Here is a 21,814-nt window from a genome sequence, read left to right as displayed (position 1 = left end):
ACAATGCATGGAGCGACATATGTCACTTATCGTGTTTGCCATTCATGCACACATACACACATGTATGTGGACATGGGCAAAGACTCCTGACATACATTTGCAAGCATGCACATGCACACACAAATATACACAAATCCAGACACTGATGACTCATTGTATCCATTCCCTAATCACCTCTACATGTCTATATGGAGAGAGAGTAAGAAAAAAAAGAGAGAGCAATGAAGTGCAACAGCTGTTGGTGTGTAAACAAACCCAGAGTCATATAATCATTTCCTGCTCTCCCTCCCTTGCCCCCTTCTCTTTCTCTCACTCCCTTGAATCCTTAAGACGAAACAAATTCTCAAACCCTGACCCACTAAAGCAACAGCAATGTTTTTAGTCACTTTTACTAATTTTTTCCCCTCTGTGCACAACACGCTGCGTTTGTACCCAGCTGTACTCCTCTCCCCTCTTCTCCTCTCCCATTCTCCCCTCACTTTCCTCCATCTATCTCTCCACATGTTAATGTGGGGCATTCCTGGTGTATGAGTCACAGTCTGAACAGCACCGAGTTTGTGTCCACCACAAAGAGCCGAGAAAGTGTGCGTAGGGAGATGGAAGAGAAGAGAAGAGAAGTCGTGTGAATGTCAATGGAAAGAAAGAAGGCAAGACCAGGACTGGAAGTCCTAGATTAGCAGGGACTTTCCCCCACTCCCCAACTCTGAATTCCACTGTTTGTGTGTATGTGTTTATATGACTGTGTGTGTGTCTCTGTCTGTGTGTGTGCATGGGTATGTGTGCATGTGCGATGGCTGAGTGTTCAGACAAGCAAGGAAGTGTAGATATGGTGGAGATTGTGTGTATATGTGATAAGGAAAGAAATATGGAAAACTATCTATGTCCTACTAACTTCTGTTTTAGACCAATACCCAAAAAAAATTTCTCCACCAGTGCCTCCAACCATTCCTCGACCTCCCAGGTTGGGCCCGCCCGTTGACCGACACACACTTCCGCTCATCCAATCAGATCAGAGCAAACGAAAAAAACGGGGGGCTTCCCTGTGAAATCTAAACACGCTGGATGTAAACAATTACATGTGTAACCTATGCAGCTGTGCAGATGGACTCATTTGTTTTATTCCTTTTTGAATACTACTCTTCTTTGATGCATCCCATTACCACTTGCAGCTACAACAGCCCCATGTGATGAATAAAGCTTCATCGAATCTAATTGAATCTAATCAGAAAAACAGCATGAACAACGTGGAGAAGAGTCAATATTTTTAAAGGGCCCTCGAGTGTTATGATAAAGATTAATTTGATCTCAAAAAATCAGCAGGCAAATCATCAAAACTTAAGTTGGAGTAACTGGGTTGGGACTAAAATTTAAAAAAAAAAATAAAAATACTACAAGATAAAAACACGGAGGAAAGCAAAGGAGGAAGTGAAAGAGGTCGTAAAGAGAGGGAAAGGAGGAGGGAGTGAGGGTGGATGGAGTGAGAAATGCTCCAGCTGTACCTCGAGCTTCAAGAGAGCCAAGAATTTCATCCCTGGAAAAGCTCTCTCTGTCTTTCTCTCTGTCTCTCTCTCTGGAAAATTCTGCAAGCACTCTCCTCTACACAGCTGCTGTTCACACACACATCCACTTTCACACAGTCTTACATACGAAGACAGACACGGTATTCTCCAGAGTTTTGCCCGCTCTTTTTCATCCCCCTCAAAAAAAAAAAAACCCCTCCACCCCCATGCTGCCCTTAGTGGGCCAGTCCCAACAGCAAATACAGCCTTGCCTGGAGCTGGCAAGCCAGACCAAGTCAGCAGTGCAGGGGTGGCTGGGGTCATCACGTAGAGGAAGTGGCCTCGCCCGGAATGCATGGCAGCAGACACGACCAGACATGTAGCATCTGATTACTCTCTTACTCTCACTCTGTCCCTCTCTTTTCTTTCTGCCTCCCTTCCTTTATTTACCCTCCTTCATTTGACGATTTTATTTCCTCTCAATTTCTTCATCCCTCCCTTTCCTCGTTCTCCCTCCTTATGCCCTACTGCGTGAGGGCATTGAGTTTATAAGTGAGCAATGGGCAGGGCATACAACAACAATCAACTCTCTCTCTCTGCCTTTCACACACACACACACACACACACACACACACACACACACACACACACTGAAGTCAAGCTCTTAACTACCTTGTGCTACATGAACCAAACCAATCCTCTCTGTCCTTTTGTTTCTCACAAAGAACATTTGAGTGGAAAATACTGGAAATATAAAAAGCCAGGTATGCCACACACAAAAACACAGACACACACACACACACACACACACACACACACACACACAAACTGTGCCCAGAGGGACCACATTCCATTACACACCACCTGGAGTGAGAGTCCGTTCCCATGGTGACCAGTTTCCCAAATCCAATGGGGACACAACACAAACTTAAGACACACACACTCACACTCAACACACCTCCAGTTTTACAGCTGTCCCGAGGGTATAAAAAACTTGTAGGTAAATCCTCTGAAAAAAGGTCTTCCTTTGCTTGGCTGTCAAACTAAAACTACACACACACACACACACACACACACACACACATGCATAAACCCAAACACACATTACTCACACACAGAGGATTTCTCTATTATATGATCCCTCTCTGCCATGTGTGTCTCTCCACCCATCCCATTACCTTTTTTCCAGCACAATATAAAGCATATTCCATAAACTCAGCAGTCACCAACTTGAAGCAATTTTAAACAGAAAGGGGGAAAAAAAATTCTACACTGGTGACTTAGCTCTTCAAAACAGACGACTGAGACGTCACTGTCTGAGCCTTTACACTTGTTGCAGCACTGTTTTCTCTTACAGTTTCCTAGCCTCACAGACACCATGACGGTACTAGAAGATTTAAATATGGTGGCCAGCTTGTTAGGAGCATGCAATTGGGATGCAGATAGTGATATCTAGAGCAGTATGATATTTTTGAAGATCTCTCGGTGACACACCCCTGTCCAGTCAAAACCATGTATTTCCAAATTTGGTAAATTTGATGAAGTATTACTAACTGAGTTGATAAAATCCGAAAACCATATAGAGGTCCACTGGATTATCTGAAAAAAAAAAAAGCATTGTCACAACGCTGAGGACAGGACTGTTTTTCTCAGCTCGTGGACAGTCGTCATTTTGGACATACATTGTTTTCATAGGGCAGTCGTGAGATAAACCAGTCTGATTAGACAATTAGCGACGTGAAGGTGAACTTAATCATGTCTGGAAAGGTCACACAATCAAAAATGATGTTAATTTAATGCACTGCAAAAACAGACAATGCACATTAAATTGGTCATGGGATTCATTATGTCTGTGGCTAAAAACAACTGCCATAACAACCACAGGACAGTCATTTATGTGTCTAGTCACATCATTTACATATACACAACAGAAGTAAATTCACACATAAAAATACTTTCCATATGCTTTTTTTTTTTTTTTTCCCCCCCACACACAATGTTAAAGTATGTTGCACAGTTAATTTCAATACGCACTGTAAATCCTTTCTGCTGACAGGTCAGCTGGAATATAAACCAACCAACCTTCTTCCTATTGCACTGCAATTTTCATTTCACGGTGATGGTCACACTGTCCCATATGGGTGGGATTTGGATTTCAAGGCAACTTTGAAATAGCTCGTAAAACAACTACCTCTGGTTACAAGCAGCAATGGGACGATCCAACACAGTACTCTAAATTAAGCCCTTCTGAAAAAAGCGTATTTGTGCCTTCTCCCCCAGCTTGTTTAGCGCCATCTGGCTTGGTGTAAACACAGGCCGCGAGACTTTCCACGATATTTCTCTCAACCAGCAATTTCCATTTACATCAAAGGGGCTGAGAGTCTAGAAGTGCACAATCGAGCAGAAGGCTGGTAAAAGACAACCCCAACGTTCTTCTGTAGTGATGCAGTGAATCCAGCATTTGGAATATTGGCATCCTCCATCCAACTGGGACAAAAACCAAAGGAGAGAAAAACTGACACAAACAGAGGGAGACAAAGATAGAGAAAGAGACGGATAGAGAGACAGAGGCTGAGAGAAATGGACAGAAATACTGAAATGGGAAAGAAAAACACAACATGCATCCCAATTCCCCTCAATGTGTCCTCGTTTCCCTGACTCACTTAGTTCCTGCCACTTAACAAGCTAGGGAAGAGATGCAAGGTTGAGATGCAAGGAAGGGGAATCAAGGAAATGTGAATCATCTGAACTGATGTTAGTTACTGATCAGACACAAAATCTGCATGATTTGCATCTGCATTTATCAATTTGTTTTCACTTATAAATTCATTATTTGTCATGTTGTTGCCTGGTAATGTGTGGAAACAATTTAGTGCACTAGACATTTTGAAGAAAATTAAAATAGCCTGCATTTCAACTCTAGCTGTCAACAGACAATTACTGAGACAAAAGCAGGAATGCTGTAGTCTGTGATACAATGAAGTCCCATAAAAACAGTAAAAGCATTAAAATGCTGTTATTCAGACCACATCTGATTTTGACTACTTCATGAATAAGAAAACAATAGAATCTAAAAAAACTGGAATAAAATTTAATATTTGTCTATCCACATCAGTAATTTAACAAAACAGTATTGTGGTGATATGGTTTCAATGCAGCATCAAATTTATAACATACAGTATTTTCAGTGGGAAGCATTTGTCTGTCTTGAAAGACTTCCACCTAAATACTCTTGTGTATCCTTCATCCAAGCTACTCTAAGCAGAAATGACAGCTGGCCTCATCGATTTCAGGAGGAGGGTGGAGATATGAAATAACAGAATTAGGATGAACCCACAGAGGGGTAGAGAGTAACAGAAAGGGAGACACGAAGAGTGGGAACAAACAAACAGCACACATTTGCTGGCAAAACACAAAACAGACCTTTACACGAATAAAACTCTGCTCTGTCCAGATGACACATTTGAAAAGAATCATGTGCACACAGCTGGTGCAGAGACCACATCACTGAGGTCACGCTGACTTTGTCCACCATAACCACTGTTTGTCAGAAAAACTGCCTGGGCTAATCAGTCTGTAGTAAAACACGGGGCTACATTTCCCATTATGCCACTGCAGTATTGTAGCAGTACAGCCATCTATGTGCCGCTGTATGCTTGGAGAAGGGACTATATCGTGCATGCATTCTCCATTCACAGACAGATGCTAAGCTGTTCAGGAAAAGCAGAAAGTTCATCCAGTATAATGGTTCTCAATTAAATTCAATAACTAAACACTGTCATTTTTCTAACTAAGCTAAATATTTATTATGATCGATCTATTGTGTTTTTCTTTGTTTTTGTTTTCATTTTGATTGGATAAGACAGCTAAATATTTGGTTTGCCTATTTCAGATTTGTAGCTAATTTAATTTCAATAAAAAGCAAGATTCCCTCTAATCACCACGGAGATGTGTATATTAATTAGGAGAAACAAATGCACGAATGCTAAAAGCAGGAGGAAAATGTTGCAGTTCTACCATTAGAATCTTGGTCTTCTAACTAACATGCATTTCGTCTGGTATAGGAGGTAAATGGAGCACAAACCAAGATACCAAGGGCAAATCCTACAAACTACTCACTGAAAATGAACTCCCATGCCACAAATTTCAAATAGATCATAAGATACAGTATCCATTGGCAGTATCTAAAAGGGAAGAGGTTTTGCCAGTTATCCAAGATGCTTCACTGGCCTCTTAAGCTACATTTGAGAATCACCACTCACTTCACTCTTTCTAAGCTCTAAATAGCTCAGATTAACCATCTCTATTCAAATATATTGGGACGTCGTACGTTTAGGAGCTGATACAGATGTTGTGGCCATTGAACCAAGGACCACCAGTATGGCTGCTATCAACCTACTAATCAACTGTTATTAATTTTAACTAGGACAAGAGAGTAAACTGCAGGGGGGGGCTGTAGCTGCTGCCACCCAAGCCTCATGATGTCACATCCTCCCTGGCAGGGCACTGCTTCCTGCTCTTTACGCCCTGGCCTGGTCATCCCTCATAAAAGTCCAACAAAGAGAAAACAACACAGTAAACCAACACAGCCTTGTAAAACACACAGACACACACATATGCACGCACACGCACACGCACACCACACACACACACACACACACACACACACACACACACACACACACACACACACACACACACACACGTTAACACACTCGCATTCCAGAGCAGGGTGCTCTTACACACCCTCTAGAGTCTTGTCCTTTGATGTGAGTGTGGGAAAGCTCAGGGGAATGGTCTTAGTGGGGGAGGGAGAGACAAGGGGGGGGTCAAGAGGGGGAGGGGAAAGGAGGGAGGAGAGTGTATACATGAGAGCAACATGACTGGTAGTTGTGGGGGCAGCGGGGGGTCAGTTGAAGCTGACCCTCAGAGCACTGAGAGGTCAGTCTGTTTAAACAGGGGACAGAGACATGTAGACACACATACACACACACAAACACACACACACACAGTACATGCCGATTAGCAGACTGATACAAAAAAAGGATCTTAGACTTAGACACACTGATTCACTGCCATAAAAGTGGCACAAAGAAACAACCAGAAAGATGCAAAATAACAACGGCAGACTAAGGAAGAAAAAAGCAAATAAGAGAGAGCAGGTTAAGTATATCACTGACATAAGCGAAAGTAAGAACTACTGAAAATAACTGAAAACTTTTCTATATTTGAGAGCAAGCATAAATTGTTTAGATGTGCACACTGCTGTTTTAAAAGGATTTTATGGGGCCTGAGGTTATGGAATTTGTTGAGCATAATAAAATTCTATGTAAACTTTCAGTCCAAATAAAAGAACATAACTCAGCCAGTAGCATTTAGCAGTGGTGTGGCTAATGAGCAGCACTTAATATCAGTCCAAAAAATACAATAGTCTCCTTTCTGCTCCAGGTTTGCTTTAATGTAGAGGCAGACAAATGAGGAGGGAAGGAAAGAAGAGGGAGGCCAGAAGATAGGAAGATGAGAGGAGGAAAAGAGGGAGAAGGAGAAGTGAGCAGCGGAGAAGGGAGACATATGAAAGAATCTCTTTTGGCTGATGTGTCGACGTCTTCAGGCTGGTTCTGCCTTGGCAGAGCATCTGTGTCTGCGTGTGTATGTGTGTACGTGTGTTTGCATGCATGCACCGCAGTGCAGCAGCTAAACAGAGGTTACTTTATATAAAAGCTGGTGCCTGGTTGTGCCCTGAGGTCTCTGTAATCTCGCTCTCTGTCACATACACTTGCACACAAGTACGCCATGCAAACACACATGCAGGCACACGAGAACACAAGCAGGCGCAAACACGGACCTCCGAGGTCTCAGTAATCACACCGAGTCTCTGTCTAAAGAGCAACTCAGTTCACCTTCAAAACACACTGCCACACTCCACCTCTCATTAAACCCAGTGACCTCCTCCAGAGAGAGACAGAGGGAGAGAGAGCAAGAGGTTGTGTGTGTGTGTGGCCCTCCACATTAATAATATGTGCATTCAAACATGACCCCAAGCGCTGAGCCAACCGCCCAATTAACTGTCGTCAACTGTAGTAAAAGGCACCAAAAAAAAAAAAAGTACACACAGATACACACTGTGGCTTCGTTGCTAAATTTTGCATGCACCCACACAAATAAACAGACAACTGCCAGACCCCAACTACGTCAGTACTGTGTCTTATTGCAGATCAGCGCCTGGTATCCCCTCCATCCAATCACTGTTCGCATTAAACCATTTTTTCATCTGTCTTTAATCCATCTTTCCACAAGTCACTGATCCATATCTCTAAATCTCTCTGTCAGCTGTATCTGCACATCTTTGCATCCATCCATCCTATCACGTACCGTTTCTATCTGGCATTATCTGTGCCCATAGGTCTGCCTGGGGCAATCCCTCTGATTTCAGGGAAAAATTGAATTACATGGCGGGCGGAGAAAAAGGAGGCGGGCTGTAATTAGTTACAACAGAGAGTACGGGGGGGATGGTGGGGGTTTTTTTTCCAAGGGGGAGCTAGTGTCTGAGCTAAAACTGCTCTCTCTCTCAAAGAAAACCTTCAATCAGAGGGCAAAGAAAGAGTGACAGAAGAAGAGAGAGCCAGATAGAGGGAGAGAGAGATTGAGAAGAATACAAAGGCGCCCTTTCAAAGTTTCTGTGTATTAGCTTGCTCTGCTGACATCATCAAAGTGAGACGCGATTCCACAAGAGTTGGGGGAATTCCCGTTTCCCTGCCACCTCCCTCAGTCTTATAAGAGCCTCTGACTGGCATACATTTTCAGTCTTTTCATGTTCTGTTATCAGAAGCAGAGAGTGAGAGCATGGCTGCCCACTCTGTCCCAATCTGTCACTGACTATGCATTCGACTAGCTTTTTTAAATTTGGAGATACCCCTCCCGCCGCCACTTCATTTTCCTCACCCTTACTGTTGCATTACTGACTGTGCTCCTAAAAGACTACGATTAAGGACTATTTTGGAGTTTTTACATGTTTTACAGCAAAGTAAACCAACGTACTGGTGACAATTGTCTTAAGTATTGTTATTTTTGTATAATTTCTGGAAGGCAAACACTGCTTTAGACTTCAAAATTGCTTCAGATATCACAGTAACCACAATTTCTGATTTTAATATGTCACATTATTATCATCTTATAGCCTAGGTTTGAAAGGCGGCTGCTAAACTTTGTATTCCCAGGATATGCTGTCAGAAAAAACGAAACCCCCAAGCACGTCAATAATGACGATAGATGTCATTAAACTGATGTAAAAGGATCATTTCTCCAATCTTTACAGTGGTACATGAATGCACAATTGTGCTCGTTCAAACTTGGAAATACACTTCCAAGAATCCATGCTTTCACCTGTGTCTTCACAAAATAGAAATAAAAAAGTAACATGATGTGGGCTGTCCATCTTAAGCAAGTTTCAAGTTTCCAAAATTAAACCTTTATAGTGAACTGAAATAAATGGAATCAATTGGCCAGCTAGAAGGTAAAAGGGTTTAAAACAAAAACAAAAAACATAATATGCTTTGGAAAGACAGTATGCCTAATGTCAAGTATGTGCAGCCAGCAAATAATTCAAGTGATGGGAAATACACTTCACCGCAGCCACCAGGCCACATGTTAATATGATAATATAATAATATAAGAGACGACTTACCCTGGATGCATTGCAGTGAGCCGTCCTCTGCCCGGATGGTAAATGTCTCCCCTGGGTTCACCTGCACCAGGATCACCTGTACCAACACACCCAAACACAACCAAACACACACACACACACAGATCACTTAGTTAGAAAGTACAGATCAGATTAATTGATAAAAAACAGAAACTGAGATGGCATTAAGGGAGAAAAAAAAATCTGTAAGGCAGAACGCCATAAACACATCTGTCTTCAACAATCACAAAACAGGTTAGACACTCTTCCGGGCATCCAATAGGCTTGCAGAGGTGACATAACACACAGTAACCATCAGATCCCAGGGTAGGGTGGACACAGAGAGTTCACACGTATGGATGAGGTGTTCAATAAGCTGATGGTGAGACACTGCTGCTGTCTCACACACCCTGATGTATCAAAAGCCTTTCTGTTTCTGTCACCACAATGACTGGCAGAAAACCAGTAACACCAGTAAACACAAATGGAGAGAGGCACATATCACAATTATAAATACAGACAGGTGAGCTGTACAAATGAAGCCAAATCATATGACACCGTTTGGATTTCCGGTTGTTTCTGCTGAACGTGCCTGAAGGGAGTATACATGCACCTTACCGTCATATTCTCCGCATACAGATTATTAAGAGTGTACACGTGGCTGTAGACATGAAACAGGTGACCATCCATTGCACACACAGGCACATGTATTCACGCACACATGCATGCACACACAAGCAGCCCTGTCTACGCGCTACAGGTGTGCCGTCGTAAAATCCTCATAGCCTGCGTTCCTCCTGTAGTGTCTGCATGCTCTCCCATCTCAGCGCTATTCTACTCCTCTCCCTCAGACACACACACACACACACACACACACACACACACACACACACACACTCACACACTTCCTGCTCTGTCTGCTGCAGCGGCTGCTGTTGCTATGGGAACCCCAGCATTGTACAGGGCGACCCATGTTTCCTAAGGACTGAGAAAACCCCCATATCAGACCATGTGGGTGGGTGTGTAGAGTGACTGAGTTAGGTTTAAACCTACACGAGCCAAGATCATAGTATGTGTAAAACAGTCATGTAGCATGTTTGTTATGTTTTGATAGCATGATTGATGACTAAGGCTGTAAGAGTCTTGATACACTTACAAAATGTGTAACATAAAGTTAGACTAGAGACAGACTATGAGAAAAAAATCTGCAAAAAGTGTCAAGTCACTAAGAGAGAGAAAATTTTAAAATTTTACTTTGGCTAGGCTACAAACATTTATTTTAGCATCTTAGGATACTGATATATATATAACTGGTATTTTCAGTTGAGGATCATTTTTATTTATCCACAATTTTCAGGCAGCAGTTCAGAGCTGTTACTGTTGACAGTGTTAATATAATATAATTGTACCCCCCGGCATTTAATGCAAAGTATGTAAACAAAAACAGTGAGTACAGTTAGGGCGGCATCATTTATAGGGAGCCAAACTAAAACTGGAACATCCAAGTTCTGTTCCCGAGGACTCAACTTATTCAAAATTACACTGACATTTAAAATGATCCAAACTAGTGAAATTCCATCTTCGGTCAACGCAGTTCACTTCATTTGTCTACACAGGGATTCTAACCTTTAAAAAAAGAAAAAAAATGTTTATCATTGTTGTTTATCATTTTTTATTTTAATGTTTTTGTTTTAGAGGCTTTTAGCACACACCATTTCTCAAAACCCCAGTCCACTACGAGTTAAAAGTCAAGGCCAATCAAATAGCTAGATATGGGAATGGACAGGGAGGGCCAAATGTTAAAAACTTGTGACAGCAGATTACAATTTAGAATTTGGAAAAATAACATTAGATAAGGAGTATGGGAGGATATTATGGGTCAAGGATTAACTGTTGATAATAAATCAACACGCTCAACTCCATACTGTGAAAATGGTCGCTGGACTCTCAGAAGCAAAAATCATAAGAGGCAAAGCTGCCAAATTAAATGAAATATTCGTACACAGATGTTTTAGGCAGATGACCTTCCTCAACATGCAAAACTGACAACAGACTTACAACCAAGCACATGTGAGCTATATAACATAATGAAGTGGAAACAATGTAGCCAATAAACAGTTCTAAACGCAACATGATATGGAGCTTCCTATTGATTACAGCGTTGTGCTTCATTATGTAGCCAATACCGGGTTCCATATTCTAAAGGGAATAGAATACAGAACCTCCTCTTGACTACATTTTTGCGTTTTATTATGTCATAGGTGACAAACCGTTACAACTGTTTGAATCCTGACATTTTTTTTTTTCTTTAGCTACAAACTTGTCCTGGAACATGGAAAGTGAAACCCTGGAAGGTGATTCACTTTTTCAGAAACGAAAATGAAAGAAACATCCAATGAGAGATTCTATTGAGTTACACTGTACTTACAGCTAGCTTAATGTCATGGTAGCACTTTAGCTCTTTAAAAAGATTCTCTCTATAATGCATATCACATTTTTTTTCAAAACACCAACTATAGTAGAGAGATATTCTATTGCACCCTTACAATCACATATATGTATCATACACACAAATAAAACACGCAGATAAACAGGTGTAGGCAGGCAGACATAGATAGGAAAACTGATAGACGAGCACGCAGACATAGAAAAACACAAAAGTATGTACTCAGACTTAACACAGACCGGTGTGTGCCCACACAGACACACACTGAGAGAGTATAAAAAACAAAAAACACACACAGAGTAAGACAGACCAAGAAACAAAAAATCAAACATGGACACACATATATGCGGAGTCAAATCTATATAATCATCGGCCTAGCTCCCTGATTCCACACTGGGAATCAAGTTTAAACTGCAGGGTGCTACAATAAAAAGACATCCCTAACTGCTGTGTGTTGCAGCCAAAACCCTCCCTAACTGTTATGTGTCGCAGCCAAAACACTCCCACCACGCTTCCTCTGGGCTGTGAGGGAACCAGCCAGGGACAATACATAAACATCATCATCATCGTCCCTCATCTACCGAAAGCACACGGTGTAAAAATGTATCTGTGACAACAGGAATAGACCCAGGTCAATTAACTGTGATGTTTTTAATCATGTTGATCGCTTCCTTTTGCCTGTGTAGAGCTTGGGTGGGGTTTTTCACTTTGAAAGTGATCCAGTTGGCTCTGCAGCATCTGATAAGATCAGTCAGGCAAAGAGAAGCAGCACAATCCTTTTCCAAAGTAATTCAAGTTAAGTTGGGCAGTTATATGCCGCTTAAAAACATGTCTCTAGGATTGAATGAGACAAGTGTACGGGTCTTTATGCATCTGTGTTTGTTCTTGTTCCTGTTACATGACAATTTTTTTACTGTAACCGCTTGGCAGCTGTGTATTGCAGCGCATTAACTGCGGCAGCCATCCATGACGCATGTGACGAAATGACAACAAAGAAAAGTGCTTGCATGATTGACTGACGTGTGTGCACTTGGATGGTGTGTGTGTGTGTGTGTGTGTGGCAACACAGGAATGTTGAAAGAAGGAGGTGGATGCATTTGAGCATTCATCCTGCAAGGATAACTGAATGCAAATGACAGACTTGTGTGCGTGCGTGCATGCGTGTTTGTGTGTGTGTGTGTGTGTGTGTGTGTCTGTGTGTGTGAGTGAGAGAGAGAGAGAGAGAGAATGTTTACCTGCTGTGTCGCATCACCGTTCACCATGTGAGGCATGAGAGGGACCTCCCCGTTCAGGAGGGGGGGCGGAGCCAAGTCCAGTGGAATCTGGTCTGTCATCATCATTGTGACGTACATTCATGGAGAAATTCACTGAACTGCCCTACCTGCGAAAGTACAGAGAGAAAATGAGAAACAAAGGGTTTCAGTATTGTTCAGTCATACATACATATACACACAAGCACAAAGACAAAAACACTTTTCCATTGGTTCATCAAGTGAAGTTCACGGAAATGTCTTAAAAGGAAATTACATGAAAAGTAAAAAACCGAATTGTATTTCTTCCTGTACTGGTTTAAAGAAATCAAAAAGGATTCGAGAACATCAACAAACAAAAAATCAGTGAGTAAAAAGGAAAGAGTAACTTGCTGCTGATCTTTACTATCAGTTACGGTTGGTCATATTTCAAACATTCATCCAAAGGTGAATGTATAAAATATGGCCTTTCATGCAGATGCTACAAAAGGTAAAACCATTTGCTATGGTAGGACAGATTTTTAATTTCAGAACTTCCAAACCTACTTTTTTGAAGAAATAGTTTGACATTTTGGGAAGCTGATGCCTATTTGTTTAATGTCTATACTGTGAATATGAAGCTGGAGCCAGGAGTCAAGACTTGGAAGCAGGGGGATGCAGCTAGCCTGGCTCTGTCTAAACGTAACAAAGCCCACTTACCAACACCTCTAAAGCTCACTAACAAGCATGTTATATATCATTTGTTTAATCTGCACAAATACTGAAATGTACGAGGGCTTCCCTCTGCTTCCACTTTTTATGCTAAGCTAACCAGCTGCTGGCTGTAGCGTCATATTTAACAAAAATATAAAGTTGGTATTGACCATATATCTAACTATCACCAAGAAAGCAAATAAGTATATTTCCCAAAAATATCAAACTATCAGCTTATGCCAAGCTTGCGTTATGCCAGCCTACTGATGTGTTTCCATCGGTGTTTATTGTGCAGTTTCATCATCGACATAGCAATTTTTGACTTCAAGTGAGCGCGAAAACCTTTTTGCATTGTTGAGGAGCTTTTATTAGTTTGTATGTTTCCACTGGGTTCATTGTTTTCATGTAGTTTCCATCCCAATTGGGTTAAGAGAGATAGAGTTAGAGAGAGAGAGAGAGAGAGAGAAAGAATCCAAAGGGTTTATCTTAACAAAGGCAAACACAAGTACAACAATAGGAGCGATGGAAAGATATAGATAATTGGTCCAGTTAACAAAGATAAGAAAACATAAATGTTTGTGCAAGAGGAAAAAAAATAGACACATAAGAAGAGACAGAGAACATTACATTATTCCAGTTTTTCTAACAGATGTACATTACTGCTTTCCTAATATGTTGCCTCCACCTCTTACACTGGCTTTGCACAGGCATATCAGCTTTGGTAAAATACAAGTCATATCATGTCAATATAAAAGAAAAAGATTAAAGAGGCACAGGAACACAGAGATGAGAGTGAGAGACTAATTCAAAGCTCACCATAAACAACAATAGTCTTGTAAAATACAGGAGGGATTATGGCGAATATCCTGTTTGGAGGATTAATAAAAAAAAGAGATATCAGATAAATAAGGTCTTAGTTTGATAGCTGAATAAGGATAACTGCACCTGCCCTTAGCTTTGTACATAGAGCACACAGCAGATGAGTATTCCGTATAAAAAAACGCAAACACATAGAAAGAATGGGAAGTCTTTTCAGGTCTTCTGGGGTCATCTGTGTTGGCGCTCTTTGGAGAGTAACCGAGAGCTAAATCTGGAGATTGGAGACGGTTTTTGCATGCATAATAATAGCCGTGAAACCAAAAAGTATAACTACACCACTGGCATTCATCTTAAGAGGAAAATAACATGGTTTCACCTAATTGGCTATCAAAAAAAACCCCAAAAAAACAAAGCAACACGTGTCAGCCGTGCGCATGGTCCTCAGCAGGGTTTCAACCAATCTCCTGACCCTGATCTTTAACAGTCAAGATGTATGTGTTTATAGCAAAAACCACATAGATAAACATACAAATCAACCACTAAAGCTCCCATACGGTTCCGTCGGCAGCAATACATATGCTGTCTCCTGGGGGAACACACACGCACGCACACACACACAAACGCAAACACAAACACATATAACAGTATACAGCAGATAAACGAAACCCAGCTAAAATGTTCCACAAGACCTAACCTTGTTAACACAAAACATTCATTGTCAGAGGTAGATTAGTGAATGTCGTAGGTTTTTCAGTTCAGTACTGTTGAGTGAAATCACTGCCAAAGAGCTGCTGTCTAATGACTATAAGCTGCTATTAGTATACACATGAACACACTTACAGTATACAGCATGCATCAGGGATTTGCTTTTTATCTAAGCAAATAAAAGAAATCTATCTGACATCCACCTCTGACATACACACACAGATAATATGCATGTGCACACACACACTCACAGCGTTCCTCTGAAAACAGCTGTGTGTCATGGTGTGTCTTTTCTTTCAGCTGATCATCTTCTAGCACTGTCAACGTCTTTGAAAGGGCTAGTAGATCACACAGCTGTTACAACATAAACACACACACACACTCACACATTGTCGGCGTCTTTTTTGCCTTCTCTCTCTCTCTCTCTCTCTCTCTCTCTCTCTTTAAAGTCTTGATTTTGTTCTTTGTCTTTCTAAAACTGTCTTTCTTTCTCCATTTGAGCCCCATTCCCAGCTCAGCCTGGCCATCCTGCCTTGAACACACACACACACACACACACACACACACACACACACACACACACACACACACACACACACACACACACACACACACACACACAGAGTTGTGTCCAGGACACATCACAGACAGATGGTAACACCACTCTCAACTCTGCCAGGAAAAAGAGAAGGGCGAGACAGAGAAGAAAAGAGGGAGGAAGAGAGAGGGAATAAGTAAATGAAGGATCAGCTTATATGATAAATAAAGTGAATGACCAAGCGGACGATCTGAGAAATCTCTTCCAATAACCCTGTGTTCTTAAAATAATCCTTCTTTTCCTGAAGAAATTCAATTTATTTATTCAATCTTTTTACTCAAGAATCGCATCAGACCGAATCACAAGTAGCAATGAGATTCCAATGGCATTCGTTATTTGTATGATGTTCAAGGAATTCAGGTGTTGGGTAACGTTACCAGCAGGAAGTCTTTTCTTCATACAGGAAGTGAGGATGATGGAAAAATCTTGGAAAAATCCACAGTCTATAAGTAACCGTAAAAACAAACGCAATAAAATAAAAGCTAACTGGCTCTAGTCTACTTGTGTCACTCACGCTTATGGTTTAAAGGGTCAGTTCACCCAAAATACAAAAGTGGTATCCAGCCACCCCAATACAGGGATTAAGGTAAACAGTAATCTACAGAACTCACAGTCAACAGTTATCACTGCAACTACAGAGAAAGATACAATGTTTTTAGAAAAACTGTTATTTGTGATGAGTGAACTCTCCCTTTAGAGGAATAGTTTGACATTTGAGAAATATACTTTTTTAGTTTCTTGCTGAGATTTGATGAGGAGATAGATACCATTCTCATGTCTGTCTGTTAAATATGAAGCTAGAGATTCAGAGATTAAACTCTTCCTTTAACGCAATCATAAAGCAACTTGTAAATTAACACAAATATGTTGTGTTCCGCTTACTGTTGTCTTGTTATATAATATCTTGGCACTGGCATCCTCCAAATTAAACACTTAACCTTCCACTTCAATTTGGAGAAGCTGATGTGTGAAACTGCACAGTGCATAAGCAACTTAAAACTTTAAACTTAAAGAAAAATAAAGGATTATCCATATGTCTACTGTCATATTGACTACTTTGCTGATGTTGTGTCTGTCTGCCTTGTGAGACTCAGTCATCATAGAAGTTAAATGTAAGGAGAATGTATATGCATTTTTTGTTTTACAGCTGTTCTGTCTGGTGTGTTGCGTGTCTCCTATAGGATGTAATGCACATATCTGGGAAATTAATGTATCAATGAATGAATAATGACCTTTGTTTTCCAGTGGAATCATTACCAGATGGATGCTGCTGTTGACAGCTTCAGATACCACCATGCGAGCACGCGCACACACACACACACACACACACACACACACACACACACACACACACACACACACAGACGCACAGTGGTTTCCGATCCCCAGTGGAATGTGGGAGGAATAAGGTGTCGATTCGCAGCAGGGATAAAATGTTAAATTGAAAAAATTCCACGTTGGATCCAGAAAACAATCACTCACTTGTCCGGGTGTATGAATTTGTGTGTATGCGTGTGAAAAAGCCTGAGTGTGCATCTGTGTGTGTGTGTGTGTGTGTGTGTGTGTGTGTGTGTGTGTGTGTGTCTGTATTTGTCTGTGTCAATAGACAGAAAGCCCTGTGTAAGTATGGAAACTGACTCTCTAACATAAAAGATGCATGGACCAAAACACACACCTAGATGTAACTCTCTCTCTCTCTCCCACACACACACACACAGAAGCCCTAGATACTCCGGAAGCAGCTCTGACCTCATAACACGACAGTCATTACTCATACAGTCATTCATCATTCACACACACGCCCAAAGACTCCGGTTTGTCCATCCTGATGAAGCATAATGGATATTCACAACCACCTAACAGACTGTCTGACTTACTTCCAGTCGACTGCTTCACACCTCTCCCCCCCTACCATCATTCACTCACACAGCCATAGAAATACAAAACACACACACACACACACACACACACACACACACACACACATCTGTGCAACCTCCAAAGAGGCTAAATCTATTGAGACTGGTATTTCTGCTCAGAATAAATTTGGTCTTGGAAACTAGTCTTAAATTTTTAATATTTAGCAAAAAAGTAAACTAAACAATACTCATACAAAATTCAAGTGGTCTTATGTGCTATTACCAACATTTACCTCCCTGCTTCTGCCGACGAATGAATTACCCATAAAAAAAAATAAAAGCTCTGAAAAGAGTGAAACTGTCAACCTCTTCTTCTACCTCAAACCACATAGATTTTGTTGATGACGTAAAGAAAATGAAACAGTGTGACAGCACGCACTTTCTGCCAGCACATTGAACGAAGCCACGGGTGATATAAGGCTAATATTATCTCTTTATCTCTCTATTATTTATTAATTTCCTCTACAAGTTGACTGTTGCTTTTTAATTCCCGCTGCAGGGGAGATCAAAGTTAGTCATGTCCTGATATTTGTCATGCAGTCTTATGCTGAATCAGTTCATCAGCATGTATGACTATCCTAGTTTGTATTTTTCCTCTGCAGTTAATGGCAACAGTAGGAAGCTCTATTAGCTCTACACAGTAAAAAAAAAAAAAAAAAAGCTTATATTTAGGAATTAAAAACTTAACATTCACTAATTTTGAGCTCAAATATGTGGAATAATTAATATTTTCAGAGAGCTTATTAAATTATTATAACTCCTTTTGACCTTCTGCACATTTAGATATGAGCAAGACTCATGACAGGCTATTGTTTGTTGACTTTTCTTCAGCCTTCAACACAATTCAGCACCAATCATCCGACTGATAAACTCATCAATAACTTTGGCATTTTATCCTGTGTTGCCTACTGCATAAAAACTTCTTTATTCTAAAAATAGCTAATGGTGTAGCTTTATGTCAGTCTTTTTTGGGAAGGATGATACATGTTTCACACATGACAAATGTGACAAGTTCTTCTAAGAAGACAATGTGCAACAGAAAAAGAGAGGCATTGATTTCAGAAGTAATCCTGCTGTCCCCCCAAGCACGATTATCAGCGGACAGGCAGCGAAGATGATGGAAATCTATAAAAGTCTAGAAACTTGGAATGAAAGCAGGTTTTACTTCGAGAGCCATACAAACCTAATCTGAAAGAAGAGTTAGTAAAAGCTATTTTTCATCTGAGGAATGTGTCTGTCTTGAGTTACAAACTGACAAGATAGTGATTTTCTATCAATGTTAATCAATGTAATGTGTTCTGAACTTGTCTTTGCTGGTGGAGTGGTATGAAAACCTAAATTTTTCAACCAAATGCAGCGTAGTTGATTGCAACTGAACTGTACAAGCTTGGTTGTATTCCTGTTTTGTGTTTTCCTTTGTCTAGTGTTGTTTCAGTATTAGCATTAATTGCAGAAGATTAATATGCTGTCGCAGAACTATGAACGTGTTATCAAACCGACATACACACTGTTATGCAGAACAGAGAAACATTTTATGTCACGGAATTACATCTCAGTTAAAACAAATAGGGCGCCATGAGAAGCTTGACTGTGGCCTTTTGGTCAACTGTGGTAAGACCACCAAAAGGAGCCACTGTTTCCTGCCCTGGATAACAGTTAAGCACAGAAACCGTAACCAGACACACACTGTACTAATATCCAGTAGCAGAGAGAAAGACAGAATCTAAGCCCTTTTATCCAGCAAACCGACGTTTCCAGGAACTTGTGAACTCTTTCATGAACTCAGGAACCTAAAGCTGCATAAGATTTTGTTTCCTTGTTTTCTTCCACAAAAGCAACCAACATACTACCTTTCATTGCGCTGCAAAATACTGGGGCGGAGTTTGGAGTACTGGACTTTCCTGACTGCTCATGCACAAGCTTATACAACTGCCATTTTTAAATACAATCAAGCAGATACAGGAAGATACAAAAACTACTGCTGTGATCGATAACGTCACTATTTTGACAGTCTTGTTGGGCGCTGAAACTCACCGTCAAACTTTCACTGACAGTTCCTCTCATTTTGCTGTCTGTCTAAATATGTTAACCTGCATCATTAGACCCAGCTTTGTGACCTGGGCTAAACATCTGTCGGCCACTGCCTGACTTCTATGTCTCTATTAGGGCAATTTTATTTAAGGGGGATTTTACTAGTGACAAAGCAAAGAAAAAACTCAAGAAGGAGAAATGAAACCGAAGCCTAACTTTAAATAGTACTTAGGTAATGTTATTCTCAGTAATGCTGTGGTTTAGCAGTCATGAGTATGGAACTACATTTGCAGCCTGGACTTTAGAATAAGAATGTGTTAGTCACACGCTGAAAACACATTCAGTAGACACTCATCATGCATGTGTTTTCTATTTAAACAGTATTAGATTATACTGTTTTCATCTTAAAAAACCCTTACCCCAATTTGTAATGTGCATGTAGATGTAGTGACATAACAGGAGACATGTATAGGTCTCCTTTTCATCATCCTGGGTGTTTGAAGCAGAGAGGGATGCTCTCAGGTGTCAGTGCCCAGAACTGAATGACTCTCTATTCACTCCAGTACACACACACACACACACACACACACACACACACACACACACACACACACAAATACCCATGCACGTAAACACAGAATACACCAAACACGACTGGGATTGATCCAAGTTCTTTTAAACCCATTTTATCAGCTAACAACTTTAATCTGTGCTGGAACATGCATGCAGTATATATGCATGCAGACACACTGCTGTCTGTGTGTATGTGTGTGTGTGTGTGTGTGTGTGTGTGTGTGTGTGTGTGTGTGTGTGTGTGTGTGTGTGTGTGTGTGTGTGTGTGTGGAGATAGGGGGGTAGCTTCTAAATATGGTGGGAAACTGCCACCGACACCACTCCCATTCAACCCCGGCTCTTTTTACAAAAGGTATTCAGTCTAGGAGAGACCCCCCCACCCCCCAGCCCCCCAGCCCCCCACCCTGCCCCCCTCTCTCTCACTCTCTCACTCACCCTGTTACTAACACACACAAACACACACACACACACATTGAGCGAGTACCTTTTCACCAGGAGAGAGAGAGGGGTGGAGTGGAGGTGGGGGAGATGCAGAAAAGGAGAGAGGGGGGAGGTAAGAGAGAAAAAAGGGCAAACAGGAATGCTGTACTTGTGCATACTCTGAGGGGAGCATGAATACACATACATACACACACACACACACACACACACACACACACACACACTTGGGAAAGACAGAGAGGGGATTTATAAAAGATGGAACCTCTTCAGGTTCCCACATCGGCCGGCAGCTTTCTGCACATATGCAGGCAGAGTGTGTGCGTGTGAGAGAGAGGCAGAGAGAGACTGTGTATTGAGAGGCTGAAAGAAAAGGACAGAAGCAAAGTGTCCAAAGCAAAATTTAGAGTTTCTGCTTGTTTTTCAGTTTGCCTGCATGCATTTGGTTTGCATATGTGTGTGCATACATTTGTGCATGGCCTTAATGTGTGCACGCCTCTGTATATGTGCCTGTGTGTGGATGGTCGAAGTCCCCTTGCCTTGTAATTGCGTTAATGATATGTCATCCACAAAGAAGAACTTGGAACGGGTGGAGTGGAATGCAATGGACACATACGAGCACACACACACACTCCACTTGCAAACCATGTATGAACAAGCTCCTCTTCAAACTCCTTGAACTGAGGCCTTTAGGGCACCTTTTTTCCCCCAAACAGATGAGATCCAGCACCTCAAGAAACCACATCTGATGGTGAATGAAAGCCTCTAACCAGCCAGATGCTGCTTATGGCTTTTAATTCACTTTAAAAAGCGAAGCGAGCCTCTTTTAAAACTTTAAATCAAGCTATTTAAACCTCAATGCCATAACATATGTAAAAGGTTGCAAATCCAGTGCTGTCTATTAGCGCTACCTGTATATTGTACAGGTATAGGTATATTGTACCTGTATTGAAAGTACCACTCGGAAATTTGCATTCTTCAAGGTAACAGCACTTAAATTTCTGAAAATCATAGCGTTGCTCAAAGACACCCTGAACTTGTGATCATCTGGGTACAGGATGACCTGTTGCATCAATAGGCAAACCTGGCAAAACTAGGAGTATCCTCATAGGAGGACCATATCAATGCAAATCAAAAACTGAACATATAACCCAAACTGAGA

General features: G+C 41.2%; 1 protein-coding gene across 4 annotated transcripts in view; it reads right to left on the bottom strand.

The window, feature by feature from the left end:
* Positions 1–21,814, bottom strand: part of fndc3ba (fibronectin type III domain containing 3Ba) — a 96,313-nt gene that overhangs the window by 58,516 nt on the left and 15,983 nt on the right. For all 4 annotated transcript variants that reach the window (XM_040136674.1, XM_040136676.1, XM_040136675.1 and 1 more), the window contains exons 2-3: positions 12,862–13,007; positions 9,184–9,259 (exon numbers count right to left, since the gene is read on the bottom strand). In XM_040136674.1, coding sequence (XP_039992608.1) covers positions 9,184–9,259; positions 12,862–12,978 — 193 coding nt within the window. In that variant the 5' untranslated portion in view covers positions 12,979–13,007. The remainder of the gene's footprint in view (positions 1–9,183; positions 9,260–12,861; positions 13,008–21,814) is intronic.

Source organism: Xiphias gladius, chromosome 10 (genome assembly GCF_016859285.1).
Source record: "Xiphias gladius isolate SHS-SW01 ecotype Sanya breed wild chromosome 10, ASM1685928v1, whole genome shotgun sequence".
In the NCBI taxonomy this organism is placed as follows: domain Eukaryota; kingdom Metazoa; phylum Chordata; class Actinopteri; order Istiophoriformes; family Xiphiidae; genus Xiphias; species Xiphias gladius.
The sequence above is the reverse complement of the archived record's forward strand: the minus strand, read 5'-3'. Positions and strand labels throughout refer to the sequence as shown.